At 53.0% G+C, this 17,558-nt stretch overlaps 1 protein-coding gene across 4 annotated transcripts in view; it reads right to left on the bottom strand.

Moving 5' to 3' along the window:
- Positions 1–238: 238 nt before the first annotated feature.
- The window catches only part of LOC116937582 (unconventional myosin-XVI-like), a 165,170-nt gene continuing 147,850 nt past the window's right edge, over positions 239–17,558 (bottom strand). For 3 of the 4 annotated variants that reach the window (XM_076052242.1, XM_076052241.1, XM_032944726.2), the window contains exons 31-35: positions 11,761–11,999; positions 11,025–11,255; positions 8,598–9,842; positions 3,114–3,241; positions 239–2,567 (exon numbers count right to left, since the gene is read on the bottom strand). In XM_076052242.1, the coding sequence (XP_075908357.1) occupies positions 2,529–2,567; positions 3,114–3,241; positions 8,598–9,842; positions 11,025–11,255; positions 11,761–11,999 (1,882 nt within the window). In that variant the 3' untranslated portion in view covers positions 239–2,528. The remainder of the gene's footprint in view (positions 2,568–3,113; positions 3,242–8,597; positions 9,843–11,024; positions 11,256–11,760; positions 12,000–17,558) is intronic. The other variant, XM_032944727.2, reaches the window with a different exon arrangement.

The raw sequence follows: 17,558 nt of genomic DNA, 5'->3' as shown, positions 1-17,558 counted from the left end.
TAACCCTATCCCATCAGACACTACCACTTGCCCTAACTCTACCCCACCAGTCACTACCTCTAGCCATAACCCTCCCCTACCAGACACTACCACGAGCCCTAACCCTACCCTCCCAAATACCACCACTCGCCCTAACCCTATCCCATCAGACACTACCACTAGCCCTAACTCTACCCCACTAGACATTTCCACCAGCCCTTGCACGCAGGTTACTCCAGTCAAAAATTGTGGACGTGTCATCGGTGGGCCTAGTTTTATTATCACGAGACCTGTGCGGTCTCCTTCAGTAAGGTTCCACACAGCAGCGCCGGAGGATTACACGCGCCGGCCCGACTCTCCACCTACCCCCAGAGACTCCCGGCCGCTCGCGTCCAAATGCTCTTCCCGGGGGTTTGAGAATTCCAGCAATAAGGGGGGGGTTCCAAGAGTCGTACACGCGCGATGAGCGTTCACGAGTCGTACACGCACGATGAGTGTTCACGAGGAAGCGGAAGGTTCATGGCGTCCGGCAGCATAGCCGGTGGGCGCGGCTGAGCCGTGGCTCCCAAGGCAGATGTGCCGCAGTGGCAAGGAGATGCCGACTTCCTAGTCTGGTATGCAGGAGGTCATGGATTCGATCCAGATCCTAATGCCTGCTGGAAATTTGGAGTTTGTGTGTCTCTCTCCACGTGGTTGCGTTCATTTTTCTACGGGTCCTCCAGTTTTTCCCTCCATATTTTGTATTCAGCTGTTGTAAAATTCCACACAATGATGATAAGCTAATACGTTTGGCGATGATTTTGGATCGCCAGGTCGCTTCTGAAAAAGAGCTACATAGTTTAGTGGGCCTTACCTGGTAAAATAGAAATAGTTTATAGTTAATAGTTTAATAATAACGCGGAGTCGGCATGGCCGAGAGCCTAGGTTCCACACCGGGGTCTGGGACTCGCATTGATTCACACACACCCATATACTCACAAAGAGACCATCGACTCACACAGAGAGCCATAGACTCACACAGAGAACCAAAGACTTACAAAGAGACCCATAAACTCACAAGGAAACCCATAGACTCACATAGAGACTCAGACTCGCTTATTAACGTACATATTCACAGTGTAAGTGAGTTGATGGTATGGTCACCAATGACGGCACAACACGCAAGAAACTCAAAATTAAATCTGGTCTCTCACTTTAGCTTTTACCGAATTCCAGCTCTGCAAAAGAAACCACACTGTCGAGACTGCCACGGGACGAGCGCCGCTATCCCTGAGCAACGGTGCCCCCCAGGAGTGTGTGGGCAACGCAGGGCACGTGGGAGTGTGTGTGGACAATGCAGGGCACATAGGAGTGTGTGTGGGCAAGGCAGGGTACGTGGGAGTATGTGGGCAAGGTGTGATACGTGGGAGTGTGTGTGGGCAAGGCAGGGCATGTGGGAGTGTGTGGGCAAGGCAGGGAATGTGGAGTGTGTGGGCAAGGCAGGGCACGTGGGAGTGTGTGTGGGCAAGGCAGGAAATGTGGGAGTGTGTGTGGGCAAGGCAGGGTACGTGGGAGTGTGTGGGCAACGCAGGGCACGTGGGAGTGTGTGTGGACAAAGCAGAGCACGTGGTAGTGTGTGGGTAAGGCAGGGCACGTGGGAGTGTGTGTGGGTAAGGCAGGGCACGTGGGAGTGTGTGGGCAAAGCAGGACACGTGGGAGAGTGTGTGGACAATGCAGGGCGCCACGTTGTGGGGAAGATCAATGGAGGTTGTTGCCCTCGGCCACAGAAAAGTGTAATTCCCACCACCGGCTCTGCAAGGCTGTGAACGGTATGCGAGCACCGATGCAGTGAACGGGCGCCGCAAGCTCTGCCCTCTGGCGCGGGGCTCACTCAGTTCCGGTGCAGTTGTTGTGGTCGAGCGTGAGGATCACTCGCTTGTCCGTTCATTGTTCGCAACTTAATTGCCGGCTGTCGCTGCTGCAAGAGTTTTGAGAGTGAACCCGGTGAAGAATCCCCCAAACCCGCCAACGCCGCCAGGAGGAGACGCACGGCGGCTCCTGCTTGCAGTAGGTGGAGTGGCGGTCACGGCAGCAGCGGCTGCAGGAGTAGCAAGTAGTGGTGACGCACGGTACAGGCGACGGTAGTCGTTACCGTAGCATTGCCGAGAGTGGGCTCCAGGCAGTGTGTTTGCTGTTGGTCGCGGTGGTTGTGGTGGTGATTGTTGATTTTTGCGGCAAGTAGGCGGTACAGCTGGTGCAGCTGGTGCATCTACCGGTGATCTCAGGCCTGGCACAGGCGCCGTGGTGACGTCGCCGTCACTTAGTGGCGAATGGCGGCTGCAATGGCGGTGGTTGTGAGAGTCAGAGGCCACAGCAGCAGCTGCAGTCTCTAAAGCTGAGACTCGTGAGTTCTGCCTCTCGAAGCATTCACGGCTCCTGCAGGAGCTGAAGAACAGGGGTGGCGGGGGGGGGGTGTGGAGACGGGAGGTGGGGGGCGGGGGTGGGTCCACAGCCCACCCACAGCATCCACTCAAGGGGGTCATGGATGGTGGTGGTGGTGGTCACGGAGGTCACGAAGGGCTGCCCAGTCTCCAGCCTCCTGGGCCCACCTGGGTGAGACAGCAATGGGAGTGGAGCGCGGGAGGGGAGGGGAGGTTGTAATTGTGGCCACAGTGAGCAAAGGGCCCACAACAAACAGCCACCATCGACAGTTTGTGATAGATGACAGAGAGATATGAAGACGATTCTACTACAGAGAGATATAAAGACGATTCTACTACAGAGAGATATAAAGACGATTCTACTACAGAGAGATATAAAGACGATTCTACTACAGAGAGATATAAAGACGATTCTACTACAGAGAGATATAAAGACGATTTTACTACAGAGAGATATAAAGACGATTCTACTACAGAGAGATATAAAGACGATTCTACTACAGAGAGATATAAAGACGATTCTACTACAGAGAGATATAAAGACGATTCTACTACAGAGAGATATAAAGACGATTCTACTACAGAGAGATATAAAGACGATTCTACTACAGATAGATATAAAGACGATTCTACTACAGAGAGATATAAAGACGATTCTACTACAGAGAGATATAAAGACGATTCTACTACAGAGAGGGGTGAAGTGGCTCTCACCGGTGCTGGTGAGGGTGAGCGGCTCTCCGTTGGGCCTGGCCGTGGCTGCTGTGGTGGCGGCCGCATCGGCGGCTCCATCACCGGGAGTGACGATGACTTGCCGAGACGGCGCACGCCGCCTCGAGGGTCTGTGAAAGTACAACAACCTTTACCACTACAACTACCACCACCACTACCACAACCTTCACCACCACAACCCTCACCACCACCACAAAAACTACCACAACCTTCACCACCACAACAACAACCACCACCACAACCAGTGCAACCTTCACAATCACAACCACCACCATAACAACCACCACAACCTTCACTACCACAACCACCATTACGTACACACGTTACACACTACACACACACACGTTACACACACACACACGTTACACCCACACAAACACTACACACCTGTTACACACACACTACACACGCACGTTACACACACACACGTTACACACACACACGCACATTACACGCACACACGTTACACAACAACCGCCATTCGCCACTAAGTGGCGGTGACGTAACCACGACGCTTGTGCCAGGCTATGTGCACTTTAAGGAGACATGAAGTGTCGAATGCCCGCTGGCAGGAAGTCACAGGGCAGACCCAGGCACCATGGGTTGACTGAGATCACTGGCCGATGCACCACCTGTGCCCCCTAACTGTGCCAACTTGCTGTTTTAGCCACCCAGAGCTCCATTTGTTGCTCTGAGTGTCGCTCCTCTGCCCTCCGTTGTTGCTGGAGGCGACTGCCTCCAACTGCCCAGTAGCATCCTTGACAAGCCTCCACTAGAAAGGCCAATCTTGACACCACTGGTACCAGTCATCGGCAAGTCCACTCAGCTCCACATACTCTTGTACCACATCAGTCCATCTCTTTTCCAGCCCATGTTGTGGCCGTTTAGCCCCCTATATCCAGCAAAACAGAAGTTGCTTGGGCATGCGGTGGCCGGGCATGCCGGCTGCATGACCCAGCCAACGCAGCCTTGCCATGGAGGAGCTCACTGAGGAGAATGTGTGCAGATCTTTCAAGGATTTGTGAGCTCCTCACACAATTCAGCCTGGTTAAACCCAAGATTGATCGTAGCCAGGCCAGCCTAAATGTTTCCAACCAGTGCAGATGTTCAATCAGAGCGGTCCATGCTTTGCAAGCATAGAGCAGAAAGGGCATGACTGTGGCCGAGACGACCCGAAGCTTCGTGCGGAGCGACAGACCAGGTGGCTTCGACACAGCGTTACGCAGCCAGTGAGACCTCTGCTGTCAAACCAGAGCTGGTCATTAGCACACTGCCCAGGTTTGGAAAACTCTCCACTGTCTCCACAACTGCCCCATCAGGCAGGTGCTTAGTTTTGGAGGGGCTGATGGTAAGCTCCCACCTCTTAGTGCACACTCCAGGTTTAGCAGCAGCATCTCCAATTCCTCCTCTGAGTGAGCAGTAATCACCAGATCATAGGCATACATAACAATACATACTTCACTTGGAATGGAACTTTCTACAAACAAACTGAGGGCACCCCAATGGGCTCCCCCCTATCTCCGGTTATAGCTAACATTTTCATGGAGAAATTTGAGACTGACGCCATCCAGACTGCCACTCTGCGCCCAACCTTATGCTCAATTTGTATCCATCTCGGTTGAAGTTATGGCTATGTTTATATATCTGGATGGCTTCATGAACAAACCTTTGATAGTAGCCCGAAGGTTTGCAGAGTACCTTGGTCTTGGAAACGCAATATCACGTGAGCCCACAGTGTTATAACAATGGTAAGCTACGGCAGAGGTATTGGTTCTGCCGTGTTCAGATCTGCCTTGTGTTCGTGGACACAGTCCGAGATATGTCGTTTCGTTTCCCCAATGTAACATCCACCACAGGTACAACTTAGTTTATAGACACCAGGATATTGCACGCCTTCATATCCGCATCTCCAGTTTATTCTTCAGCCTCCCAGCCCCGCCCACTTCCCCCCCCCCCTCCCAGCATTTTGCCTTGCTCCTAATCCCTCTAGCAGCGCTCCATTTCCCCTACCCTCACCCCCCCTCTCTTCTTCAGCCTCCCACTCCCAGCCCCGCCCACTTCCCCCCCCCTCCCAGCATTTTGCCTTGCTCCTAATCCCTCTAGCAGCGCTCCATTTCCCCTACCCTCACCCCCCCTCTCTTCTTCAGCCTCCCACTCCCAGCCCCACCCACTTCCCCCCCCCCCAGCATTCTGCCTTGCTCCTAATCCCTTTAGCAGTGCTCCACTTTCCCCTACCCCACACCCCCCTCTCTCTCTCTCCTCCCTGGCTCCTCCCCCCTCTCTTACCTATATAGCCTCTTGTCACGGCAGCCCTTTTTCCCACTTCAGCAATTGTTTCTTGCTGTGGTTGTCCCACCTGATGACGGAAGCTTGTGTTGTGCCCGAAACGTCGTGATTTAATTTATTTTATTTGATACCTACGTGACTTTACCGAAAGAACCAAAGAGTATGGATCCCTGCAGTCACGAAAACTTCAAATCTATATTGAACCGACTCTACGGGGAGGGTTTTCACACATATGTTAGAGCTTTTAACAGACTGCGAGACAAGAAGGCTCAACTAATCGAGTCGCTAACCTTCCTCAAGAGATGTCGCGATAACAAGGTAATACCGATCGCATTTACACTCACATCTGCTGCTGTCACTTCTCCTAATGCTAAACGGATCTTGTTTAAAGCCAGCTTATCACTAATCTAAGAGATAAGATTGCTCCGATTTGAACTTGATAATTTAGACAAGACTCTCTTACAATCACACTTAAAATTAACAGATAAAACATCCACTTCTGATTGGGACCATATAGATAACATGACAGTCTCCTCTGCTAATTCAATGTCAACCAAATGTAAAGTTAACTTGATCGCTAAATTCAACCTCCTCTCAAAAAAGAAGCCTGATCCACAAGTTAAAAAGTTAGATCTTAACAAGATTGTCATCAATCAGAGTAACATCCCAATTTCCGACAGCCTAAAATCGGTACTAGCTAAAGGGTTGAATTTTGCAGTCACCCCTAAACATATCCCTGTGGATGATATAATCTCCCAGGTCGACGTAGCCCTCAAAGGCTTGGGACACATCCCGACAGACGTGGCTAGATCTGAAATTGCCACCATCCTTAAAAATGCTAAGAAACCCATTTGTAACATCAGCAAAGACGAGCGCTCTGAACTCGCAAAATTGAAAAAGAGAGATGACAATCATCCTCTCGGCTGACAAGGGCAATGCTACTGTCATCATGGATAAAACCACATACAACAACAATATACAGGACCTTCTTAATGATGGCAGTCACACCAAAATCAACAAAGATCCTACTAACAGCCTGGCTACAAAAAAACAATATCATTACCAATTCGACTTCCCTAATCGAACCAGTCAAACGGCCCTCCCTAAAACCTTCTGCTACTAGACCACCCAGATTCTATGGTCTTCCTAAGATTCATAAATCAGGTACTCCACTTCGGCCCATCGTTTCCACTATCAACTCACCTACCTAAAAACTGGCCCGTTTTCTGTCTGATACATTACTTCCATTCACTGGCAAGACTACCTCAGCAGTATATAACTGAACTCACTTGATCTCTCTAATCAAGGGCATTTCACTGTCCCCAGATTATTTTATTGTCAGCTTTGATGTAGTTTCTCTGTTCACCAAGGTTCCTGTGCCTGACACCTTAGCAATAATTGAAGACTTAGTCCAACATGGACTGAATCCTGATGTTCCAACTCTGATTAGGCACTGCATTACCAACACTTACTTCACCTGAATGGTACTTTCTACAAACAAAATGAAGGTACCCCCATGGGTTCCCCCTTATCACCAGTGATAGCGAATGTTTTCATGAAGAAATTTGAAACAGATGCCATCCAGACATCCACCCTACGTCCTTCCTTGTGGAAGAGATATGTAGATGACACTTTCGTCACTTGGCCACATGGCCTGCCAGAATTTAACCAATTTCTCAACCACATTAATTCCATACACCCATCCATCAAATTCACCATGGAAGTGGAGAAGGATGGTAAGCTACCATTCCTGGATGTTTTGTTTGAGAAGAGACCTGATGGCTCGTTGGGACACTGTCTACAGGAAAGCCACCCACACAGATTCCTATCTGAAACTTGATTCCCACCACCATCTGGCACAGAAGAATTCCCTCATCAAAAAACTACACCATAGGGCCCACTGTATTTCTGACCAACACCACCTCACCAGTGAACTGGAACATGTGCACCAGGCCCTCAAGATGAATGGGTACTCGGACCACATTATTCGCAAAGCTGTTTCTCCAACCATGGAGAAACAACCCCGAAACGCCGATCAAAACCATCGCGTTACCGTACATAGCAGGCGTTACCAAAAATACTTCCAAAATCTTAAACAAACACAAGATCCAGGTCCGATTAAGTACAGTACACAAAATCCGTGATCTAATCCCATCTATGAAGGATGTCATTCCTAACATGCAATATCCTGGAGTCTACAAACTAAGTTGCACTTGTGCTGCGTGTTACATTGGGGAAATGAAACGACATATCTCAGACCGTGTTCGCGAGCACAAGGCAGATCTGAAACACGGCAGAACCAATACCTCCACCGTGGCTGACCATTGCTATAACGCTGTGGGCTCTCATATTGTTTTTTTTCTGAGACCAAGGTACTCTGCAAACCTTCGGGCTACTATCAAAGGTTTGTTCATGAAGCCATCCAGATATATAAACAGACATAACTTTAACCGAGAAGATGGATACAAATTGAGCAATCATTGGAAGGATGTTATTAATCAGGTAAAACCTTAACTGCTTTATGGTGTTGCCTTCATATCCGCATCTCCAGTTTCTTCTTCAGCCTCCCACTCCCAGCCCCGCCCACTTCCCCCCCCCCATCCCCAAGCATTTTGCCTTGATCCTAATCCCTCTAGCAGTGCTCCACTTTCCCCTACCCCATACCCCCCTCTCTATCTCTCCTCCCTGGCTCCTCCCCCCTCTCTTACCTATATAGCCTCTTGTCACTGCAGCCCTTTTGCCCACTTCAGCAATTGTTTCTTGCTATGGTTGTCCCACCTGATGATGGAAGCTTGCGTTGCATCCAAAATGTCATGATTTAATTTATTATATTTTATATCTACATGACTTTACCGAAAGAACCAAAGAGTATGAGTACACCACAATAACCACAACCACCGCAACTACCACCGCAACCACCACCACACACCACTGCAAAAAAACACGAGAACCACCACCACTAGAAACAACCCGCCATTTGCCACTAATTGGCGGTGACATCATGACGGCACTTGTGCCAGACTGTGCGCACTTTGAGGCCACGTGAAGCGTCGAACGCCCACTTGCGGAAGGTCACGGGACAGATGAAGGTGCCATGGGTTGACTGACCACTAGTACCACCACCTCACGAAAGTACCACCACCACCCCACCATTAGCACCACCACCCAAGCGCTGTGCACCTGCGTGTGCGGCGGGGCTGCCGGGCCTCACGAGCTGCCGGCCCGGCGACCCCGGCACCTCCCCGCCTCTCTCCGCCGAGCGGAGTCGCGGCATCGTGGGGTAGCCATGCCACGCGAGCGCTGCCTGCCCCGCCGTCGCCGCAAAGCCGGCGCCCTTGGCGGGCGGCTGCTGAGCGCCGGGCGGATGCTGAGCAGCGGGCGCACCGCCACCAAAACCGCTACCGCCACCACCCCTGCCGTCCATGTGCCCAATCTTGCCGTGCGCCGACTGCGTGCGGTAAAGTTGCGGCGGCGCATTCTCACCTGCGGCGTTCGCCACCGCCGCCTGACTCTGCTGCTGCTGTTGCCTGTGGTTGTTGTGGTGCTTCTGGTGGTGGTTGTGGTGGTGGTGGTGTTTAGTCCTGTGCTCCCTCCCCCGCTGCTGCTGCTCTGCTCGCCCCTTGCCCGTGCTCTCAAGCTGCAGGAGCCGCGTCACCTCTATGGGCGTGAGCGGGGACTCATCCGAGTTGGGCGAGCAGCGCGTCGGCGCCGGCGGGAACACGAGCAGGGGCGGGCGGTATGGGGGCAGGTCCGGAAATGGCGCCGGGATCGCGCTGGCCTCCGCCGGCGCCAGCGCCGGCGTCGGCCCGTCGTCTGGCGCCACGAACCGCATCTCCTCGTAGATTCCATCTCCCTCTTCATCGTCGTTGTCATCGTCGTCGCAGGCGCCATCGACGAGGGCGATGGCGCCGCCCTTGCCGTCCCCGTCCGTCGGCGCGGCGACGCACAGCATTTCGGCGTACACCGGCTCCTCATCCTCCTCACCGTCACCGGCACTATCGCTGTGCCGGGCCACCTGCTCCGGTTCCACAAAGCGACGGCCGCTGGTGCTACACGGAATCGGAGGGGACGAGCGACTGGATTTTTGATCTCTCAGCGCCGTTACCGACGGGTAACTTGCCACAGCGGCAGCTAGCTGACGGTGATTCTGCTGCTGATGATGATGGGGATGCTTGTGAGACTGCTGCTGCTGCCGGTGCTGCTGGTGGAGGAGCAGCTGGGAGTCGCGCGCAGGCACAGCGGCGGCAGCAGAGGAGGTAGAGCGCGCCCGCTCCATCTCGGCACCGGCGCTTCCGGCGCGCCGGCGCATGTCCTCATGGGAGCTGCTGAGCCGCGTCTCCGGGTGCCGCTTAGGCTTGGGCGGCGGCTGCTTCTTGACGGAGCAGAACTCGTCGCTGTGCGGCCGCGGCTTCCCCGATCCTGCGCCTGCATGCGCACGCACACGCACGCACGTGCACGCACGCATGCACGCACATGTACATACACGCACACACAAAGACAAAGGTTCCTTCTGTATAGCCCTTACAGAGCGTTGTGGGGCGAGTGGCCATTAGCGAGCACCAGCACCCACGAAGGCCGGCACGACACACGACACACAACATGACACACGCACGCAGTCGAGATGGGGGCGAGTCTGTCCACCATTGTGAACGACCTTCATGACCGTGAGCAGAGTGTCTAGGACCTGGAAATTCATGAAATTAAAATCTATAGCTTCTGGCCCACTTGTTGGTATCAGTGCTCACAAACAAAAGACAAAGGTGTCCCCCCAGTGTAGCCTTAGCAAACTATTGGGGCAAGTGCTGTTCGCGAGTAGCACCTATGAAGGCCGGAACGGCACACGAGGGGGAGAGTGGCCAGCACCACGTCCGGCTGCCTTTGTCTCCCCAGTGCTGATGTTTACACACCGCACCAGGTACTCATTTGAGGCCGAGTCAACCTAGGGGAGGCCCAGAACCGATTCAGTTAATCGTCACCGGTGTTGGCCATGAGCAGGAATCGAACTCGGGACGCCGGGTTCGTAGCGCAGCATGCTAACTAATACACTACCGATCCCTGTGTGTACAGATGTGTACACACGTGACTACGTGTGTATGTGTGTGTGTACACGCACGACGACGTGTGTGTGTGTGTACACGTGCGACTGCATACGTGTGTGTGAGCGTACAGACACACACATACGATCAACAATGCTGCTGGTGGGACAGAAAACGTCGCCTGAACCCTAGCCCGAGTCCTGACCCTACTCCTAACCAGAGCTCTATCTAAACTATTAAACAAAAACATTATTTTACCAGGGAAGCTATGTAGCTTTTTTTCAGAAGCGACCTGGCCACAAATGGAAATGTATAGCAGCCAAATAACTCTAAACACGTGACGTTAATCCTAATGTCGAGCGAAAAACCGGAGGACCCGGAAAAAATCACGTGACCATGGAGAGAGAGAGACATTCAAACATCTTGTCACTGCAGCGCCCTATCACTAAACATAGCCCTAACTCCGGCCCTAACCACAACTCAACTCCTAACTATACCCCTAGTCTTAACACTAGTACAGTAACCCTAGTTCTATTCCTTGACCCCTGACCCCTGACACCTGGCCCCTAACCGTTCTCAGCAGGGCTCCTGGCTGGCTCCTCGGGGGCGGAGCCTCCGCTCACGGCCTCCGTCGATTGGCTGAGCCTGGTGCCGGGATCCCTCTTGGGCTTGGGGGGAGGGGCTTGTCTTCTTGGTGATGGGGACCCGCCCCCCTCCTCCGCCCGTCGCCGTGGTAACGGGGACCCACCTCTCTCCTCCGCCCGTCGCCTTGGCAACGGAGATGCTGGGGTGGGCGTGGCCTCTGGGGAGGGGAGTGTTCACGTGACCACGCACACACGCACGTACAAAGGCAAAGGTCTCTCTATAGCCTACACAGCCTGTTGGGGCAAGTGCTGCTAGCACACACACCGACCTACAGACACAACAACAACCACAACCTCCACTCACCACTCACTGATGACCATCACAGTGCGTGGTGCCCACACACACACCGACCTACAGACACAACAACAACCACAACCTCCACTCACTGATGACCACCACAGTGCGTGGTACCCACACACATACACCATGACCCAACCTTTACCATAACCCTCAACTCGGCACTGCCCTTAGTCCTCGCTCGAGGCCTAACAACGACTCCAGCCGTATCTCTACCCGTGCACATAACCCGGACCCCTATTAGTTCCCTAACGCCGACTCTAACCCGAGCCCTATCCTTTCCCCAACCCGATGCCTTAACTGAGACTCAAACACTAACACCTGCCATCCTGGGCCTGCTCTCTGAAGGGGTTAATCCCTCTCACCGCGCTCCTCCCTCTGACACCCTTGCATCATCATCATCATCATCGCCTCCTCCTCCTCGTCCCCGTGCTGCCATGGACACGGTTGCCGTGCAACCACGGTCCCCGCCTCGCCATCGCCGCCATCCAACTCCGCACGTTGCCGTGGCAACGGTTGCCGGGCGACAACAGTCCCCGCGTCGTCGGGGAGGGGCCCCCATGGGGGCACCGGCTCTCTGGCAGGGGAGAGCGGAGACGACGCTCTGACGGACAGACGGCCGGGCAGACGGACAGACGGACAAAATAATGAACGATTTAATGAAGGGGTTTACATACAGATGAATGGACAATCAAGTAAACGCAGAGATGGACACAGACAAATAGTTGGATGTACAGGTGAATGGATGGATGTATTGTTGGGTGGATGAATAACTAGACGGATGGACAGTGATAGAGTAAGCAAGCAATGAAGCAGGCGACAGTGCCAGCGAGCAAGTAATATTATATGTGAGTGAATGAGCAGGTGAGTGATGGAGTGAGTGATGTAGTGGGTGAGTGACTGATGGAGCGACCGAGTGAGGGAACGAATGACGGAGCGAGCGAGTGAGAGAGCAAGTGAGTGACAGGGCGAGCAAGTGACGGAGCGAGTGACAGAGCACGTGTGACGGAGTGAGTGAGTGATGGAATGAGTGATGGAGCGAGCGAGTGAAGGAGCAAGTGAAGGAGTGAGTGAGTGATGGAACGAGTGAGTGACGGAGCGAGTGACGGAGAGAGTGAGTGACAGAGCAAGTGAGTGATAGAGCGAGTGACGAAGTGAATGATGGAGCGAGTGAGTGACGGAGAGAATAACGGAGTGAGAGAGTGATGGACGGAGCGAGTTAGTGACGGAGCAAGTGACGGAGGGAGTGAGTGACAGAGTGAGTAACGGAGTGAGTGAGCGATGGAGCGAGTAAGTGACAGACCGAGCGAGTGACAGAGTCAGTAACGGCGTGAGTGAGCGACGGAGGGAATGACAAAATGAGTGACAGAGTGAGCGAGTGACAGAGCGAGTGATAAAGCGAGTGACAGAGAGAGTTACAGAGTGAGTGACGGAATGAGTGATGTAGTGGGCGAATGACTGATGGAGCGAGCGAGTGAGGGAACAAATGACGGAGCGAGTGAGAGAACAAGTGAGTGACAGGGCGAGCAAGTGACGGAGCGAGTGACAGAGCAAGTGAGTGACGGAGTGAGTGAGTGATGGAATGAGTGATGGAGCGAGTGAGTGAAGGAGCAAGTGACGGAGTGAGTGAGTGATGGAGCGAGTGAGTGACGGAGCGAGTGACGGAGAGAGTGAGTGACAGAGCAAGCGAGTGATAGAGCGAGTGACGAAGTGAATGATGGAGTGAGTGAGTGACGGAGAGAATAACGGAGTGAGAGAGTGATGGACGGAGCGAGCTAGCGACGGAGCAAGCGACGGAGCAAGTGACGGAGGGAGTGAGTGACAGAGTGAGTAACGGAGTGAGTGAGCGACGGAGCGAATGACAAAATGAGTGACAGAGTGAGCGAGTGACAGAAAGAGTTACAGAGTGAGTGACAGAGTGAGTGATGGAGCAAATAATGGAGCGAGTGATTGACAGAGCGAGTAACGGAGTGAGTGATAGAGCGAGTGACGAAGTGAATGATGCAGCGAGTGAGTGACGGAGCGAGTGAATAACAGCGCGAATAACGGAATCAGAGAGTGATGGACCGAGCGGGAAAGAGATTGACCGAGTCAAGGAGCGACAGAGCGAGTGAGTGATAGAGGGAATGACAGAGTGACAAAGCGAGTAAGTGACAGAACGAGTGATGGAGCAAGTAACAGAGCAAGTTACAGATCGAGTGATGGAGCGAGTGATTGAAAGAGCGAATAACAAAATGAGTGAGTGAGTGATGCAGCGAGCGAGTGACGGAGCGAGTGACGGAGCGAGTGACAGAGCAAGCGAGTGATGGAGCGAGTGATGGAGCGAGTGACGGAGACAGTGAGTGACAGAGCGAGCGAGTGACTGAGAGAGTAACGAAATGAATGATGGAGCGAGTGAGTCACGGAGCGAGTGGGTGACAGAGCCAGTAATGGAGTGAGTGAGTGACGGAGCGAGGGACAAAATGAGTGACAGTGAGCGAGGGACAGAGCAAGCAAGTGATGGAGCGAGTGATGGAGCGAGTGATGGAGCGAGTGACAAAATGAGTGACAGAGCGAGTGATAAAGCTAGTGACAGAGAGAGTTACAGAGCAAGTGACGGAATGCGTGATGTAGTGGGCGAGTGACTGATGGAGCGAGCGAGTGAGAGAGCAAGTGAGTGAAGGAGTGAGTGAGTGATGGAATGAGTGATGGAGCGAGTGAGTGAAGGAGCAAGTGACGGAGTGAGTGAGTGATGGAGCGAGTGAGTGAAGGAGCAAGTGACGGAGAGAGTGAGCGACAGAGCAAGCAAGTGATAGAGCGAGTGACGAAGTGAATGATGGAGCGAGTGACAAAATGAGTGACAGAGTGAGCGAGTGACAGAACGAGTGATAAAGCGAGTGACAGAAAGAGCTACAGAGTGAGTGACAGAGTGAGTGATGGAGCAAATAACGGAGCGAGTGATTGACAGAGCGAGTAACGGAATTAGTGAAGGAGCGAGTGACGAAGTGAATGATGGAGCGAGTGAGTGACAGAGCGAGTGACAGAGTGAGTGACAAAGCGAGTAAGTGACAGAACGAGTGATGAAGCAAGTAACAGAGCAAGTTACAGATCGAGTGATGGAGCGAGTGAGTGAAAGAGCGAGTAACAGAATGAGTGAGTGAGTGATGCAGCAAGCAAGTGACGGAGCGAGTGATGGAGCGAGTGATAAAGCTAGTGACAAAGAGAGTTACAGAGCGAGTGACGGAGTGAGTGATGTAGTGGGCGAGTGACTGATGGCGCGAGCGAGTGAGGGAATGAATGACGGAGCGAGCGAGTGAGAGAGCAAGTGAGTGACAGGGCGAGCAAGTGATGGAGCGAGTGACAGAGCAAGTGAGTGACGGAGTGAGTGAGTGATGGAATGAGTGATGGAGCGAGTGAGTGAAGGAGCAAGTGACGGAGTGAGTGAGCGACGGAGCGAGTGAGTGACAGAGCGAGTGACGGAGTGAGTGACAAAGCGAGTGATGGAGCAAGTAACAGAGCAAGTTACAGATCGAGTGATGGAGCGAGTGAGTGACAGAGCGAGTTACAGAATGAATGAGTGAGTGATGCAGCGAGCGAGTGACGGAGCGAGTGACAGAGCAAGCGAGTGATGGAGCGAGTGATGGAGCAAGTGACGGAGACAGTGAGTGACAGAGCGAGCGAGTGAAGGAGCGAGTGCCGAAGTGAATGATGGAGCGAGTGAGTCACGGACCGAGTGAGTGACAAAGCCAGTAACGGAGTGAGTGAGTGAGTGATAGAGCGAGCGAGTGACAGAATGAGTGGAAGAGTGAGTTAGTGACAGAGCGAGTGAAGGAGTGAGTGAGTGATGGAGCTAGCGAGTGACGGAGCGAGTGACAAAATGAGTGACAGAGTGAGCGAGTGACAGAGCAAGCGAGTGATGGAGCGAGTGATGGAGCGAGTGATGGAGTGAGTAAGTGACAGCGAGCGAGTGACGGAGCGAGTAACGAAGTGAATGATGGAGCGAGTGAGTCATGGAGCGAGTGAGTGACGGAACCAGTAATGGAGTGAGTGAGTGAGTGACGGAGCGAGTGACAAAATGAGTAAGAGTGAGCGAGTGACAGAGCAAGCGAGTGATGGAGTGAGTGATGGAGCGAGTGACGGAGACAGTGAGTGACAGAGCGAGCGAGTGACAGAGTAAGTGACGAAGTGAATGATGGAGCGAGTGAGTCATGGAGCGAGTGAGTGACAGAATGAGTGGAAGAGTGAGTTAGTGACAAAGCGAGTGAAGGAGTGAGGGAGTGATGGAGCTAGCGAGTGACAGAGCGGGTGACAAAATGAGTGACAGAGTGAGCGAGTGACAGAGCAAGCGAGTGATGGAGCGAGTGATGGAGCGAGTGATGGAGCAAGTGACAAAATGAGTGAGTGACAGAGTGAGTGATGAAGCTAGTGACAGAGAGAGTTACAGAGCAAGTGACGGAGTGAGTGATGTAGTGGGCGAGTGAGTGACAGGGCGAGCAAGTGACGGAGCGAGTGACGGAGCGAGTGACAGAGCAAGTGGGTGACGGAGTGAGTGAGTGATCGAATGAGTGATGGAGCGAGTGAGTGAGGGAGCAAGTGACGGAGTGAGTGAGTGATCGAGCGAGCGAATGAGTGACGGAGCGAGTGACGGAGAGAGTGAATGGCAGAGCAAGCGAGTGATAGAGCGAGTGACGAAGTGAATGATGGAGCGAGTGAGTGACGGAACGAATGCGTGACAGAGCCAGTAACGGAGTGAGTGAGTGAGTGATAGAGCGAGCGAGTGACAAAATGAGTGACAGAGTGGGTGAGTGACAAAGCCAGCGAGTGATGGAGCGAGTGATGGAGCGAGTGATGGAGCGAGTGACAAAATGAGTGACAGAGTGAGTGAGTTACAGAGCGAGTGATGGAGTGAGTGATGTAGTGGGCGAGTGACTGATGCAGCGAGCGAGTGAGGGAACGAATGACGGAGCGAGCGAGTGAGAGAGCAAGTGAGTGACAGGGTGAGCAAGTGACGGAGTGATTGACGAAGTGAATGATGGAGCGAGTGAGTCACGGAGCGAGTGAGTGACAGAGCCAGTAACGGAGTGAGTGAGTGAGTGATAGAGCGAGCGAGTGACAGAATGAGTGGAAGAGTGAGTTAGTGACAGAGCGAGTGAAGGAGTGAGTGAGTGATGGAGCTAGCGAGTGACGGAGCGAGTGACAAAGTGAGTGACAGAGTGGACGAGTGACAGAGCAAGCGAGTGATGGAGCGAGTGACAAAATTAGTGACAGAGTGAGTGACTGACAGAGCGAGTGATAAAGCTAGTGACAGAGAGAGTCACAGAGCGAGTGACGGAGTGAGTGATGTAGTGGGCGAGTGACTGATGCAGCGAGCGAGTGAGGGAACGAATGACGGAGCGAGCGAGTGAGAGAGCAAGTGAGTGACAGGGCGAGCGAGTGACGGAACGATTGACGAAGTGAATGATGGAGCGAGTGAGTCACGGAGCGAGTGAGTGACAAGAGCCAGTAATGGAGTGAGTGAGTGAGTGATAGAGCGAGCGAGCGAGCGAGTGACAGAATGAGTGGAAGAGTGAGATAGTGACAGAGCGAGTGAAGGAGTGAGTGAGTGATGGAGCTAGCAAGTGACAGAGCGAGTGACAAAATGAGTGACAGATTGAGCGAGTGACAGAGCAAGCGAATGATGGAGTGAGTGATGGACTGATTAAGTGACAGCGAGCGAGTGACGGAGCGAGTAACGAAGTGAATGATGGAGCGAGTGAGTCACGGAGCGAGTGAGTGGCAGAGCCAGTAATGGAGTGAGTGAGTGAGTGACGGAGCGAGGGACAAAATGAGTGACAGAGTGAGCGAGGGACAGAGCAAGCAAGTGATGGAGCGAGTGATGGACCGAGTGATGGAGCGAGTGACAAAATGACTGACAGAGCGAGTGATAAAGCTAGTGACAGAGAGAGTTACAGAGCGAGTGACGGAATGAGTGATGTAGTGGGCGAGTGACTGATGGAGCGAGCGAGTGAGAGAGCAAGTGAGTGAAGGAGTGAGTGAGTGATGGAATGAGTGATGGAGCGAGTGAGTGAAGGAGCGAGTGACGGAGAGTGTGAGCGACAGAGCAAGCGAGTGATAGAGCGAGTGACGAAGTGAATGATGGAGCAAGTGAGTCACGGAGCGAGTGACAAAATGAGTGACAGAGTGA

Source organism: Petromyzon marinus, chromosome 55, assembly GCF_048934315.1.
Source record: "Petromyzon marinus isolate PM22_M1 ecotype Great Lakes invasive population chromosome 55, UKy_Petmar_22M1.pri1.0, whole genome shotgun sequence".
Lineage (NCBI taxonomy): Eukaryota > Metazoa > Chordata > Hyperoartia > Petromyzontiformes > Petromyzontidae > Petromyzon > Petromyzon marinus.
The sequence above is the reverse complement of the archived record's forward strand: the minus strand, read 5'-3'. Positions and strand labels throughout refer to the sequence as shown.